This window comes from Diplotaxodon limnothrissa, linkage group LG4, assembly GCF_057381915.1.
Source record: "Diplotaxodon limnothrissa isolate DT_005_m linkage group LG4, D_limnothrissa_male_GT1.1, whole genome shotgun sequence".
Lineage (NCBI taxonomy): Eukaryota > Metazoa > Chordata > Actinopteri > Cichliformes > Cichlidae > Diplotaxodon > Diplotaxodon limnothrissa.
This window is the reverse complement of record NC_140599.1, coordinates 22,433,223-22,445,092: the sequence shown is the minus strand read 5'-3', so window position 1 is coordinate 22,445,092 and position 11,870 is coordinate 22,433,223. Positions and strand designations below refer to the sequence as shown.

The window sequence follows — 11,870 nt, the reverse complement described above, 5'->3', positions numbered from 1 at the left end:
ATTACAAAAGAATCCGCTCATAAGAACATCATTTTTAAAATGTATTTTTCCCATAGTTGAAACATAAGTATATTCTCAAATACATGCTATGAACACTAGATTTCATTATTAAGTAGGAGAGGCCAAGTCTCACTGGTTTAAAATGTTGGTTGTAAGCTTCAATAATATCTTCACATTTAGTGAAGCATCACCTTTAAACTCCTCCCTCTCTTCCTGCCCAGCATGCAACTACAGGTCTTAGTTTTTCATTCATAACTTCATGTTTTCAGCTTTCTGTCAACTAAACTGATCCTACGATGTGAATTGCTGCTTACTGAAAATGTTTCAGTTGCAGTCATTTGGTCATTCACAAACTGTTTTATTTTTGGACAAACATAACTTTATGTATTGTGAAGAAAGTCTAAATAAACTAATAAAGTCTATATTCATTTTTCTGTTGTTTTCTGAACCTTGTGCTGCTGTAACAAGTGAATTTCCATTAACCGCTTAAGACATCACATTAATCCCTTTGGGGTGGGATCAGGAAGGGCATCCAGTGCCCCCCACCGAATCAAACTTGCAGAGCTTCTGGCTGTTGTAGCATGGCACCAAATGAAATCTGTCCCCAAAATGTTCACGTACAGAGAGCAGGCATACAGAGCGCTGAAGCTGAAATTTAAACTTAATATCACTTGTTGAGGAAATTTGCAATCTAATTTAAAACAACCAAATATAAATAAAACCAATCACAATTGTTTTTTTTAATTTATTTATTACTTTTTATTTAGTAATTTTTAAATTTTGATTAAACTGATTGTTGGTAACAATGTCACTTACAAAAAGATAGCATCTCCTTCAGCTGACATGATGTAATTTAAATGCTGTGAAAAAATTTTGACATATTTATCAGTTTTATTTTTACAGTTTATTTTAACTTTTAAATCTTAATGTCTTTTCAAAGTGTGGGAATTCCAAGCTGCAAACTGTTTCTGTTTAAAAAAAACCCAACTGTTTTCATACATCACATTTGTGAACAGGCCCATCTTATTTACAGATATTTAGTTATTTAATTAGACGATCCCACTGTTGTGCAAAGTCACTACAAATGTTGAGGTGCCAGAGAATAACCTGCTGTGAAAATAATTTTCACAGCATTCTAAACTTAATAATAATAATATTAATAATAATTATAACAACAATAATAATAATATCAATAAAACGGGGAAAAGAAAAAAACCCCAATGCTCCTCCTCCTGTTAGTTGTATTAAATAGCTCTTCCACCATCATCTCTCCACTCAGTTCTTAGCCCACTCAGACAACATGCTGGTGACTCTCTGTGCTCTCATCACTGCTCTAACATGTAAAGAGTCTACAATATACGAAGAAGAATGGATCTCATGTTAGATTTAAATGTCAGTGTGTTTCTCTTGACTCCATGTCTTCTTGTTGTTTGCAGGTGTGAGTGGTGTGACGGTGGTGACACAGAAACCTGTTTTATCAGTGAGGAAAGGAGAGACAGCCACCATGGACTGTAACCTGGGGACTGTTACAAATAATGTTGCTGCCTGGCATAAACAGATTTCAGGAGGAGCTCCTCAGTTTGTGCTGAGCATGTATCATGGCTGGAGTTCACCAACATATGGCTCGGGGTTCTCCTCTCCAAAATTCACATCCACTCATCAGTCAAGATCAGATTATCGTTTGATTATCAAGAATGTGGAGGAGGGAGACTCTGCAGTCTATTACTGTCAGACATGGGACAGCTCTGCTAGCAGTGGGGTATCACAGTGATTCACACTGTGACAAAAACCTCCTCACAGATACTTCTGCTTTCTGACTCTCAAACACTGAGTGACATTATTAACACATTTAATCCCACTGGCAACAATTGTTGCGTTGGGATTAAATGGGAGGACTGTGACAAAACAAACAAACAAACAAACAAACAAAAAACTTGAATGAGTGACACTACAGCTTTTGTGAAATCTTAAGATTTAATATTTTCAGTCATTCAGTGTGACACAAAACGTTGAAATACAAAAATGATTACAGTTGTCTACACCTAAAATGTTTTAGCTAACATAACTCAGTCAGTCCTAGTATTATAGCTGAAAACTATTCACCTATAAATATCTTTTTTCACCCAGCTAAACTCAAAGGGGACCATGGGGAGAGCTGTCCTTTTTGTGGTGCTTGTAAAACTGTGATACATGTTTTCCTGCAATGTTCCAGCCTGAGGAGTGGATCATAACTTCTGTGTTCTAAGTTTCTATGTGATGAGCTTGGGGAGGTTTTTTTCCATTGACACATTTATCCTGAGGCCAGTGTACATAAGACAGCACTTTATAGCACCAATACTGCATCTGAAGGACTGGAGAAGGAAGAAATTTATTACAATAAACATCAGGACCACAATTTTAAGGGAGAGGAGGGAGACATCATTATCACCAATAATTATAAAAACAAAAACAGAATTACCCTCCGCTGAAGATAATTTACCTAAAAGTATCACAAACTATGCAGGAGGAGGAGCACAAACTAAAGCTCCTCCTCCTATCGGCCTCTTCGAGATTCCGTGTTATATTAAATGGTTTACACCTTCTCTCCTCATCCTAAAGAAGCGTTGAAATTTCTTTCCAGGTTACAAGTCCATTCTGAGCGCACACTGACAACATGCTGGTGACTCTCTGTGCTCTCATCACTGTTCTAGCAAGTATGGAATCTTATTTATGCTTCAGATTAGTGGTTATTTGTTGGATTCATATGTCAGTGTGTTTGTCTTGACTCCGTGTCTTGTTGTTGTTTGCAGGTGTGAGCGGGGTGACAGTGGTGACACAGAAACCTCCTGTGTTATCAGTGAGGAAAGGAGAGACAGCCACCATGGACTGTAACCTGGGGACTGTTACTAGCAGTGGTGTTCGTTGGTATAAACAGATTCCAGGAGGAGTTCCTCAGTATGTGCTCTATTTTTATTATAGCCATAGTTCTCCAAACTATGGTTCTGGGTTCTCCTCACCAAAATTCACATCCACTCATCAGTCAACATCAGATTATCGTTTGATCATCAAAAATGTGGAGGAGGGAGACTCTGCAGTCTATTACTGTAAGACATGGGACAGCTCTGTGAGAGAGTACGTATCACACTGATTTACACTGTGACAAAAACCTCCCCACTGTTACTTCTGCTTTTTGATGCTCTTTTTTTCACATGCTGACAAAACACCCATTCAACAAACTCAGTGTAAACCCACCACCTTCAAATAGTGTGTTTATTGTTCTTTTTTATTTATTTTAATGTTCATCAATGAAAACCCACCAACTCTAGAGTGTGTTTTTATAAACACAGAATTACTCTTTTTGATACATTTAAGCAATCATCACTGAAAGTATATAAAATATCAAAGAATATGACGACCACCAACAACACAAGTTGTCACATATATGTACACAATGATGTACGTGTTTTTAAATAACAGCAATGTGATAAAATTCTGATAACTGTAACATTCTAGCTGCAGTAAATCACATTAATCAACCTAAATAGATACTGTTAAAGTTGCACAATGTTTCATATGAAGTGAAAATGCAGCAAAATTAAATTTGATCTGTTGCAAGCAAGCAACAGATCAAATTTAATTGCTCACTACAATTCTTTTCACACCTCAGCTGAATAGTAAAGGATGTTTACACCTCACACTGACAACATGCTGGGGATTGTCTGCTCTCTCATCACTTCTCTAAAGTGTAAGATGTTCTTCTCATCTGTTTCATAGCCCATCTTTTTGGAGAAACACATTTCACACATGTTCTTTATGTGTTTGCTGGCAGATGCTGATGCAGTGTTAGTGTTTATTCAGATACCTGCTGTCCACTCTAGATAAAGGTGTTCTCAGCTGCAACACAGAGAAATGGTTGAATTATGTTAGATGGTCTAAACATTAGTTTCTTTTCTTTTTTTTAATTCATATAGCACATTTAATTACAACAGCAATGTTGACCAAAGTGCTGTATAAAAATACAAAACAATTAGTACCAAATAACCTATAATATTACTTTATTATTAATACCAAACAAATGTCAAATATCTCTCTTAATGTATTAAAAGCCAATAAATACAAAAGTGTTTTAAGATGAGATTTAAAAGGATTGACAGCAGGAGCCTGTCTGATGTGTAAGGGTAGATCAAGGGTAGGCAACTCCAGGCCTCGAGGGCCAGTGTCCTGCAGGTTTTAGATATCACCCTGGGTCAACACACCTGAATCAAATGATTAGTTCATTACCAGCCCTCTGGAGAACTTCAAGACATGCTGAGGAGGTCATTTAGCAATTTGAATCAGCTGTATTGGATCATGGACACATCTAAAACCAGGGGTGTAGATATAATCTACACGCCAAAACTGTGTAGATTATATCACAGTTTAGGTGTTACAACCCCAAACGCTTGATCACCTCTGTGAACCAACCTCGACCTTGGTATGGTTAAAAGCAAAAGATCATTTGATCGACAAGATCTAGAGGGCACACAAGGCTGTAAGAGGTCAGACAAATACCCCGGAGCCTGTCAATTCAGGGCTTTGTAAGTCAACAATAAAATTTTAAAATCAAGTTTGAAGTGAACAGCGAGCCGGTGAAGATAGGCAAGCACCGGAGAAATGTGTTCACGTCTATTGGTTCGGGTCAGAAGACGAGATGCAGCATTTGTCAAAGTCATTATGGCAGCTTACTTGGCTTTCGAACCTCTATCCCCAGAGCTGTACTTTTTAACACAAATATATCTACTTTCTACTCCTAACTTTTTCAAAACAGAATTGTTGCATTTGGTTCATTTATAGCATTTATGCTCGAGAGTAAAAGTAGGCTGGAAGGAGTGCAGGTGTCTTCAGGTACTACAGAATCTAGCTAGCTCTACAGAAGAGGATGAAGAATTAAGAAAGTGACTGGCAGATGTTGATGCAGTGATAGCGTTGACCCAGACACCTGCTGTCCACACAGTTTCTTCAGGTCAACAAGCTGTTGTCAACTGCAACATTGAGAGAGATGATAGGAATTCTGTTAGCTGCTATAAACAAGTTCCTGGAGGGCTTCCTCTGTATGCTTTAAGATTTCACTATTCTGAGAGCTCACACAGCTTTGAAACAAGATGCAGACAGATTCAACTCTACATCCTAATGAATTATTGATTATCACTAAAATATCAAGCGGACAGAAACAGGAGCAGTGCATTACTGTCAGACATGGGATGACCCTGCTGATGATTCCATATCAGTTATTTACATTGTGGGAAAAAATTCCTCAGCATTGTCTTTGCTTTCTTTGAAACTTTTACTTGAAGACCGTCTCATCAAGAAAACTCTAGGTAACATATAACCTTCAAATAACCCGTTATTAAACAACGGCTATCAAATTTTTAAAAAATTATTTTAAACCTTCATTATTAAAAATAGCTAGAGTAAATGTAATAGTATTTAGATTACTCAAATTTGATCACTGTTACACTTTGTTTAACACTTAATACTTAATAAGAACGTTAATAAGATGCAGCTATTAAAATTAAGGCTACACTAAACTCTGATTAGAGCTTCTAGATTGAGAAAATTTAAAGAAGCTTAATTTGGATTAATCAGAAACACATTTGTAAAAATGGAAATGAAGAAATGTTAGGACAACTTTTGATTTCTTTGTAAGACATGGTTGTCAAACACTATGCGACCATTTGCTCTCTTTTATCTGCTCTAACATGGTGGATCCTACATGTTAGAACATGTCTACTTCATTTTATAGCCTGTACAAGACAAAAAACATTAAATTTATTTAATCTGTTTTTATTTTCTGAGAGGTGGGGATTCAGCAAAAGTGTTGACCCAATTAACCAGTTCTCAGTTCTGAGATTTCATCATTCTTACAGGTCAACTGCATTTTCTGCAGGATTCTCCTCAGACAGATTAATATCTAAATCCTGACCAAACACTGATTTCAAGTCTATTATCAATCATGCAGAGACAGGAGACTCTGCAGTGAGTTCCTGTTAGACATGGGAAGACTCTCCCAAGAAAGCTGGTTCATAGAGAAGCAGACTGTGGCCAAAATCTTATTGAGAGACAGTACAGCTCTGATTAATGCTGGCCAATAATGAGGACTTTATTAAATCTTGCACAAAACAAGTGACATGAAGGAATAAACACGACTACACAGAGAGAGACACAGTTATAAAATACAAACAGATGAAGTGAATGAGATTGTGACAGTGAAAGTTGGTCTCTACAGGATGTTTCAGTTCCTCTCCCCTCATCAGTGACAGTCAGGAGGTTTTTGTACAGCCATGTATACAAACTGAATCACTGTGGTATTCGGACAAGGCACCAAGCTGATTGTGACAAGTAAGTACTTTTTAACTGATCATAAAACAACAGAGATTTTGCAAAAATCTGCTGATGACTACTTAATTCAATATGTTTCTTGTTCTGCATAATTTATTACGATTTTGTACAATCTGAAATAGTTTCAGGTTGTCTCATATACAGGAGACATGAATGACTTATGTTTAAAAAAATGTGAAATGGTGTCAAACCAGTTCTATGAAAATGATGTGAAATATGTTGTTTTTCTGTTCTTATTGCTTTTAATTTATGTTTAGGTTGGAATTTCAAAAACATACATAGGCCCGTTTTCTCTTTCTTGAATAGTAGTTAACACTGTTACTAAAGTTCAAAATTACTTTGAAATGATTAGAGCCTGGCCGTACACTTTTCTTTGATATGAAAGAAAATTACCCACATTAGCTGACATGTTATGCAGAAACCTGTAGAATTAAATCAAATATATCTTACATGGAAAGTCAAACAGTAATTAATCATATTTTATTTGGTAAAAATACAAAAAAAATTCAAACAATATGTTGGATCCATATATTTTTGTATTGTACATTAGTTTTGTTTTCTTCTAACTTCATAACAAATGTTATATTTATTCCATATTGAGTCTTCTTGATTTCTTCTGGTTTTATGACTTCATTTCCAATTTCCTTCTTTCCTTTCATTTCTCTTTTTTTGTTTTCTGAACATCTTTCATGTATTTTCAGGCTCCAGCCTCTCTCCTCCTGTCCTGACAGTCTTCCCTCCGTCCAGTGCTGAGCTCCAGTCCGACACAGCTTCTCTGGTCTGTCTGTCCAGTCAGTCTGTGCCTTTTGCAGATGTGAGCTGGTTGGCTGGTGGGAGTCCAGTGAGCAGTGGGATCTCTACCAGCACTGCTGTTCAGAGACCAGACCAGACTTACCAAATCAGCAGCTCTCTGACCATCCAGACATCAGACTGGAACATGGATAAGGTTTACACATGTAAAGTGTCTTTGGGCTCACAGACTTCAGAGAAAACCATCAAGAAGTCAGAATGTCCCACTGAATAGTCGAGGACCAGAATGTGCTTTTAAAATCTGCTTCTTTACTGCTTGTGCTGTTTGCTCATTACAGTCTTTACGTGTTAGAAATCAAAATAATGCAAAAGGTTTAAGTCATGTATTCATTTGCTGGTTTTTAACAAGTATTTTCAGGAATTCATGTTTTGCATTAAATTAATAAAAGCATTGATTTAAAAATGTGTTTTCTTGTGAATAAATGGGAAATTGTGCCACTGTTTTGCACCAACATAAATTTAAGGTGATTGAAATGAACTGTTACATTTTAGAGAGGGGCACACTGAGGAAAACAACACTCATAAGCACAAAATTTTCAATTTTCTTGCTCCCATAGTTAAAACACAAGTATATTCTGACATACAGACTAAGTAATATTTGACCACTAGAGAGCATCATTTAATATTTCTTCATAAGAGTAAGAGAGAAGGTAAGTGTCACTGGTTTAAAATGTTGGTTGTAGATTTGCAAATGTATCTTCACTCTCGGTTAGTGAAGCATCGCCTCTCTGTGCTTCTGTTTCTTCGTTTCCAGGATGCACCTGCAGGTCTTAGTAACTCAAGTAAATGGCAAATAAGCTCCCTGTAAAATAAAATGGACCTGCTGTTTTTAATGGAAATGTTTCAGTTCATATCCTTTGATCATTCAGAGACAGCTGAGCACGGTACGATGTTTGCCTAAACCTAACTTACTTACTGTTAAAGAACATTAATGAAGTTCAGTTATGAAACTAAGCCTTTCTGCATCTTTCTGCTGTCATTTGTTGTTTTGCATTGAACATTAAAACCATTACATATAACCAGTCGGTAATATCTAACAAGAACAGAAGTTGAATGAAAAACACAAAACACTGTGCAGAAGACCCAGGACCATGACACATGAATGCAATCCATTCCTTCCACTTTTGTGAAAAGGCGTCTCCTTTAGACCTTTGCAAGAAATCCATCCTCTCATAAAGATATCCTTTATATACCCTTTAATTACTCCAAGATAGAGCATCATGGGATCTACAGGGATTTTGCAACCTGTTTCCTTTCTTAGAGTTAAACATGTATCGTCCCAAAATGTTTGAACTTTCATGTCCAAAGATTTTGTGAGTGGGTGTCATTCATGTGACCACATTGCCTCCTGCTGCTGTGACTCACATTGCTTTTAAGGTGTAACAAAGACACAAATTCAATTTTTTCTAACCAATTTCTCTCCAGTCTGTTGAGCTTGTGTGTCACCCACATAGAAGATAAATTCTCCTTTGTTATTTGTATGTCTAGTTCTTTTTTGTTTTAATGTAGGTATTATTCCCTTTGTGTTTCTGGAGGCCTTGGTATATTTTTCCAATTATTCTGTTTATATGTTTCAGTCTTTATATATACACTATGATGCTAATAAAGAAATAAATGAAGACAAAGGAAAAACAATATTATGATGATGTAATAGGGAGAATGGAGGAGACACAGCTCCTCCTCCTGAGACTTGTATTAAATGGCTCCTCCAGCGACTTTTCTCGAAATCATTTCTTAGTTCAAGTCGACATCATGCTGGTGACTCTCTGTGCTCTCATCACTGCTCTAACATGTAAACATTTTGACTTATTTTGCACACATATATTTTATTGTCAGTGTGTTTCTCTTGACTGCATGTCTTCTTGATGTTTGCAGGTGTGAGCGGTGTGACGGTGGTGACACAGAAACCTCCTGTTGTGTCAGTGAGGAAAGGAGAGACAGCCACCATGGACTGTAACCTGGGGACTGTTACTAATGAACCTGCATATTGGTATAAACAGATTCCAGGAGGAAGTCCTCAGCATGTGGTGAGGTTTCGTCATAGCTGGAGTTCTCCATACTATGGCTCTGGATTCTCTTCCCCAAAATTCACATGTACTCATCAGTCAACAACAGATTATCGTTTGATCATTAAAAATGTGGAGGAGGGAGACTCTGCAGTCTATTACTGTAAGACATGGGACAGCTCTGTTAATGAGTACACATCACAGTGATTTACAGTGTGACAAAAACCTCCTCACTATTACTTCTGCTTTTTGTGCACAAACTCGGTGCACCAAAGGCACACAATTAGTTCTTAAACATTGCTCTGTTAAATTTACTAATTGTATTTTTTTTTCATTTCCACTTTGACTTTAAATAAACAAAGCATCAAAATATACACACATTATTCACACATAAAACCTCACATCATCAGCTTTTAATATTATTCAACACGGACGATGATGCAATTCTACACTGCAATCATCGAGTCCATCCTCACCTCCTCCATCACCGTGTGGTACGCTGGAGCCACTATCAGGGACAAACAGAGACTGCAGCGTGTTGTGCGCTCTGCTGAGAAGGTGATTGGCTGCAGACTCCCATCTCTGCAGGACCTGTACACCTCCAGGACACTGCGGCGTGCAGCCCGGATCTCAGCTGACCCTTCTCACCCTGGACACAGTCTGTTTGACCTGCTCCCCTCAGGCAGGAGGCTCCGGTCCATTCGCACCAGAACCTCTCGCCACAAGAACAGTTTCTTCCCCTCTGCTGTTGGACACATGAACAATAACCACATGACTGTCCCCGCCACTAACACATGACCCTACGCTGTGTCACTGCATCATTTCATGTCTGGCACTGATCACCACCTGCACTCATGTATATATCTTTCTACGTAGCACTCATAATTCTTATTCTCATGTATATATCTCATGTATATCTCATGCACATATCTTTCTTTCTACATAGCACTTTAATTCTTATTGTTTGCACTGAAGCACCGCAGCAATTTCCTAATGTTGTAAACCTCAACATCTGGCAATAAACCCCATTCTGATTCTGATTCTGATTCTATTGTACTGTAAAACATGTTTGATCAAAAACATTCTCAACATGTTAACTGGTTAATCTGATTTCAAGCCACAGTAAGAAGAAAAAATGAGTCCACACAAATCCTCTTTATATTACAGTTCAATAATTTCACTAATTCATGCTTCACTAAAATTCAGTCAAAATAAAATAAGACTGCATCAAATTCAGATCAGGTCCTCTAGTTGCGGAGAGTTTTTATTTTGAATGGGCTTTAGTTTTGGAGTGATTGTGTTGAAAGTTGTCATTGTTGTGTTTAAAATTTTAAACCTTGCCTTAAAATGCAGGCACATTCCATGTAAGATTCTGGTTTCCTATTTAGTAAGGAATGTTTACTTCCTGCCGTTTATGGGCTCCCCTGTACCTTTTATATGGTGGACCATTAAAGGGGGTTAAGCCATATACGGGGTGAGGGGAGATGACCCTTTTATGACTAGGGATGTTGTAAACATCTATTGTGTAGCAGGAAGTCACGTATACAGAGACACATACACACACAAACACATTCACTAACATGCTCGCACATGCATGCACACACAGTGCCTTAGCTTTTGTGACACGCTATATGGGTTTTTCAATTGGGTGTTGTGTGTTCACTGAATACATGAATTTCTCTTTGTTTATTTATTGCCATTATTTTTTTTTTGCTACTATCAAGATGTCAGAATGTCCCAGTGAATAGTCAAGGACCAGAATGTGCATTTAGAATATGCCTTTTTACTGCTTGTGCTGTTTGCTCAATGCAAAGTTTACATGTTAGAAATCAGAATCAAGTAAAATGTTTAAGTCATGTGTTTATTTGCAGATATTCAAAGGAACTGATATTTTGCATTCACTCAAAAGCATTGGATATACAACATTTGTTTTCATTTTTAGTAAACAAAAATACATTTTCAAAGCAGCTACTAACATAAATTTAGAATGACAAACCTGAAAATGTTACATTTTACTAAGGTGAAGATACAAGAACATAATCAACGTGTAACCACATTTGTGAAATGTCCGCTCTAACTTTGTTAAATAAATACAAATAAATATGTAAAGAAATAAATACAATGCAGCGAAAATGCATGCTGTTCTATATTTGTAGACTGGCAAGTAACATTACACAATTCTGTATGCACAAAACCTCCTCACAAATTATATAAAACATCACCAACTCTGCAACATTGTGTATGTGTCCTTTCTATAAAATTGATTACCTTGATAAAAGCATTGAATTAAAAAGATTCTTTTTTACTTTTTAGTGAACAGAATAATTTTACAGTTAGTGTGAAAGTCGTCACTAATGTAACCTTTAGTGAGGTAAATATAGAAGAACCTCAACATCATCCAAAAATGTCAAAATGTCACATTAACAATTTCTAACAGTCTTCTCTAGACAGTGATACGTTTAAATGTAGAAAATTTTAAACCAAGGTTTAATTTTTGAACAAAGCACAAGATTAAGTATCAAATGTAGTGTAATCCTGTCTCATTTTGGATGTGGAGAGAGTAACTATTCCAAAATTCAAAACAACAAATAAAAACAAAAATGAACAATGGAAAAAAAGAAGAAGATGACAAAACATTACCAACACCATTGAGAACACTAACAATATTAGTAATACAGGCAAAACAAAACAAAAAAA

At 36.7% G+C, this 11,870-nt stretch overlaps 1 protein-coding gene across 3 annotated transcripts; it reads left to right on the top strand.

Moving 5' to 3' along the window:
• The first annotated feature begins 1,300 nt into the window (after nt 1-1,300).
• LOC146633797 (immunoglobulin lambda-1 light chain-like) lies at nt 1,301-7,411 on the top strand. Of its 3 annotated transcripts, none has more exons than XM_085352526.1 (4): nt 1,301-1,340; nt 2,790-3,115; nt 6,324-6,357; nt 7,059-7,411. In XM_085352526.1, exons 1-4 carry the CDS (start codon nt 1,301-1,303, stop codon nt 7,379-7,381), a joined length of 723 nt encoding a protein of 240 aa, XP_085208652.1. In that variant the 3' UTR covers nt 7,382-7,411. The 3 variants fall into 3 exon arrangements, with proteins under 3 accessions (XP_085208652.1, XP_085208651.1, XP_085208650.1); XM_085352525.1 differs by having other exon boundaries at nt 2,790-3,126; nt 6,323-6,357; XM_085352524.1 differs by lacking the exon at nt 1,301-1,340 and adding an exon at nt 2,654-2,693.
• The last annotated feature ends 4,459 nt before the right edge of the window (nt 7,412-11,870 follow it).

What these genes read in the sequence shown, in the direction of transcription:
- LOC146633797 (XM_085352525.1), top strand. Translation starts at nt 1,301, where the DNA reads ATGCTGGTGACTCTCTGTGCTCTCATCACTGCTCTAACAT. An exon ending in TCTCATCACTGCTCTAACAT is followed by an intron (nt 1,341 to 2,789) that starts GTAAAGAGTCTA and finishes TGTTGTTTGCAG; the next exon opens with GTGTGAGCGGGGTGACAGTG. An exon ending in AGAGAGTACGTATCACACTG is followed by an intron (nt 3,127 to 6,322) that starts ATTTACACTGTG and finishes CTGAATCACTGT; the next exon opens with GGTATTCGGACAAGGCACCA.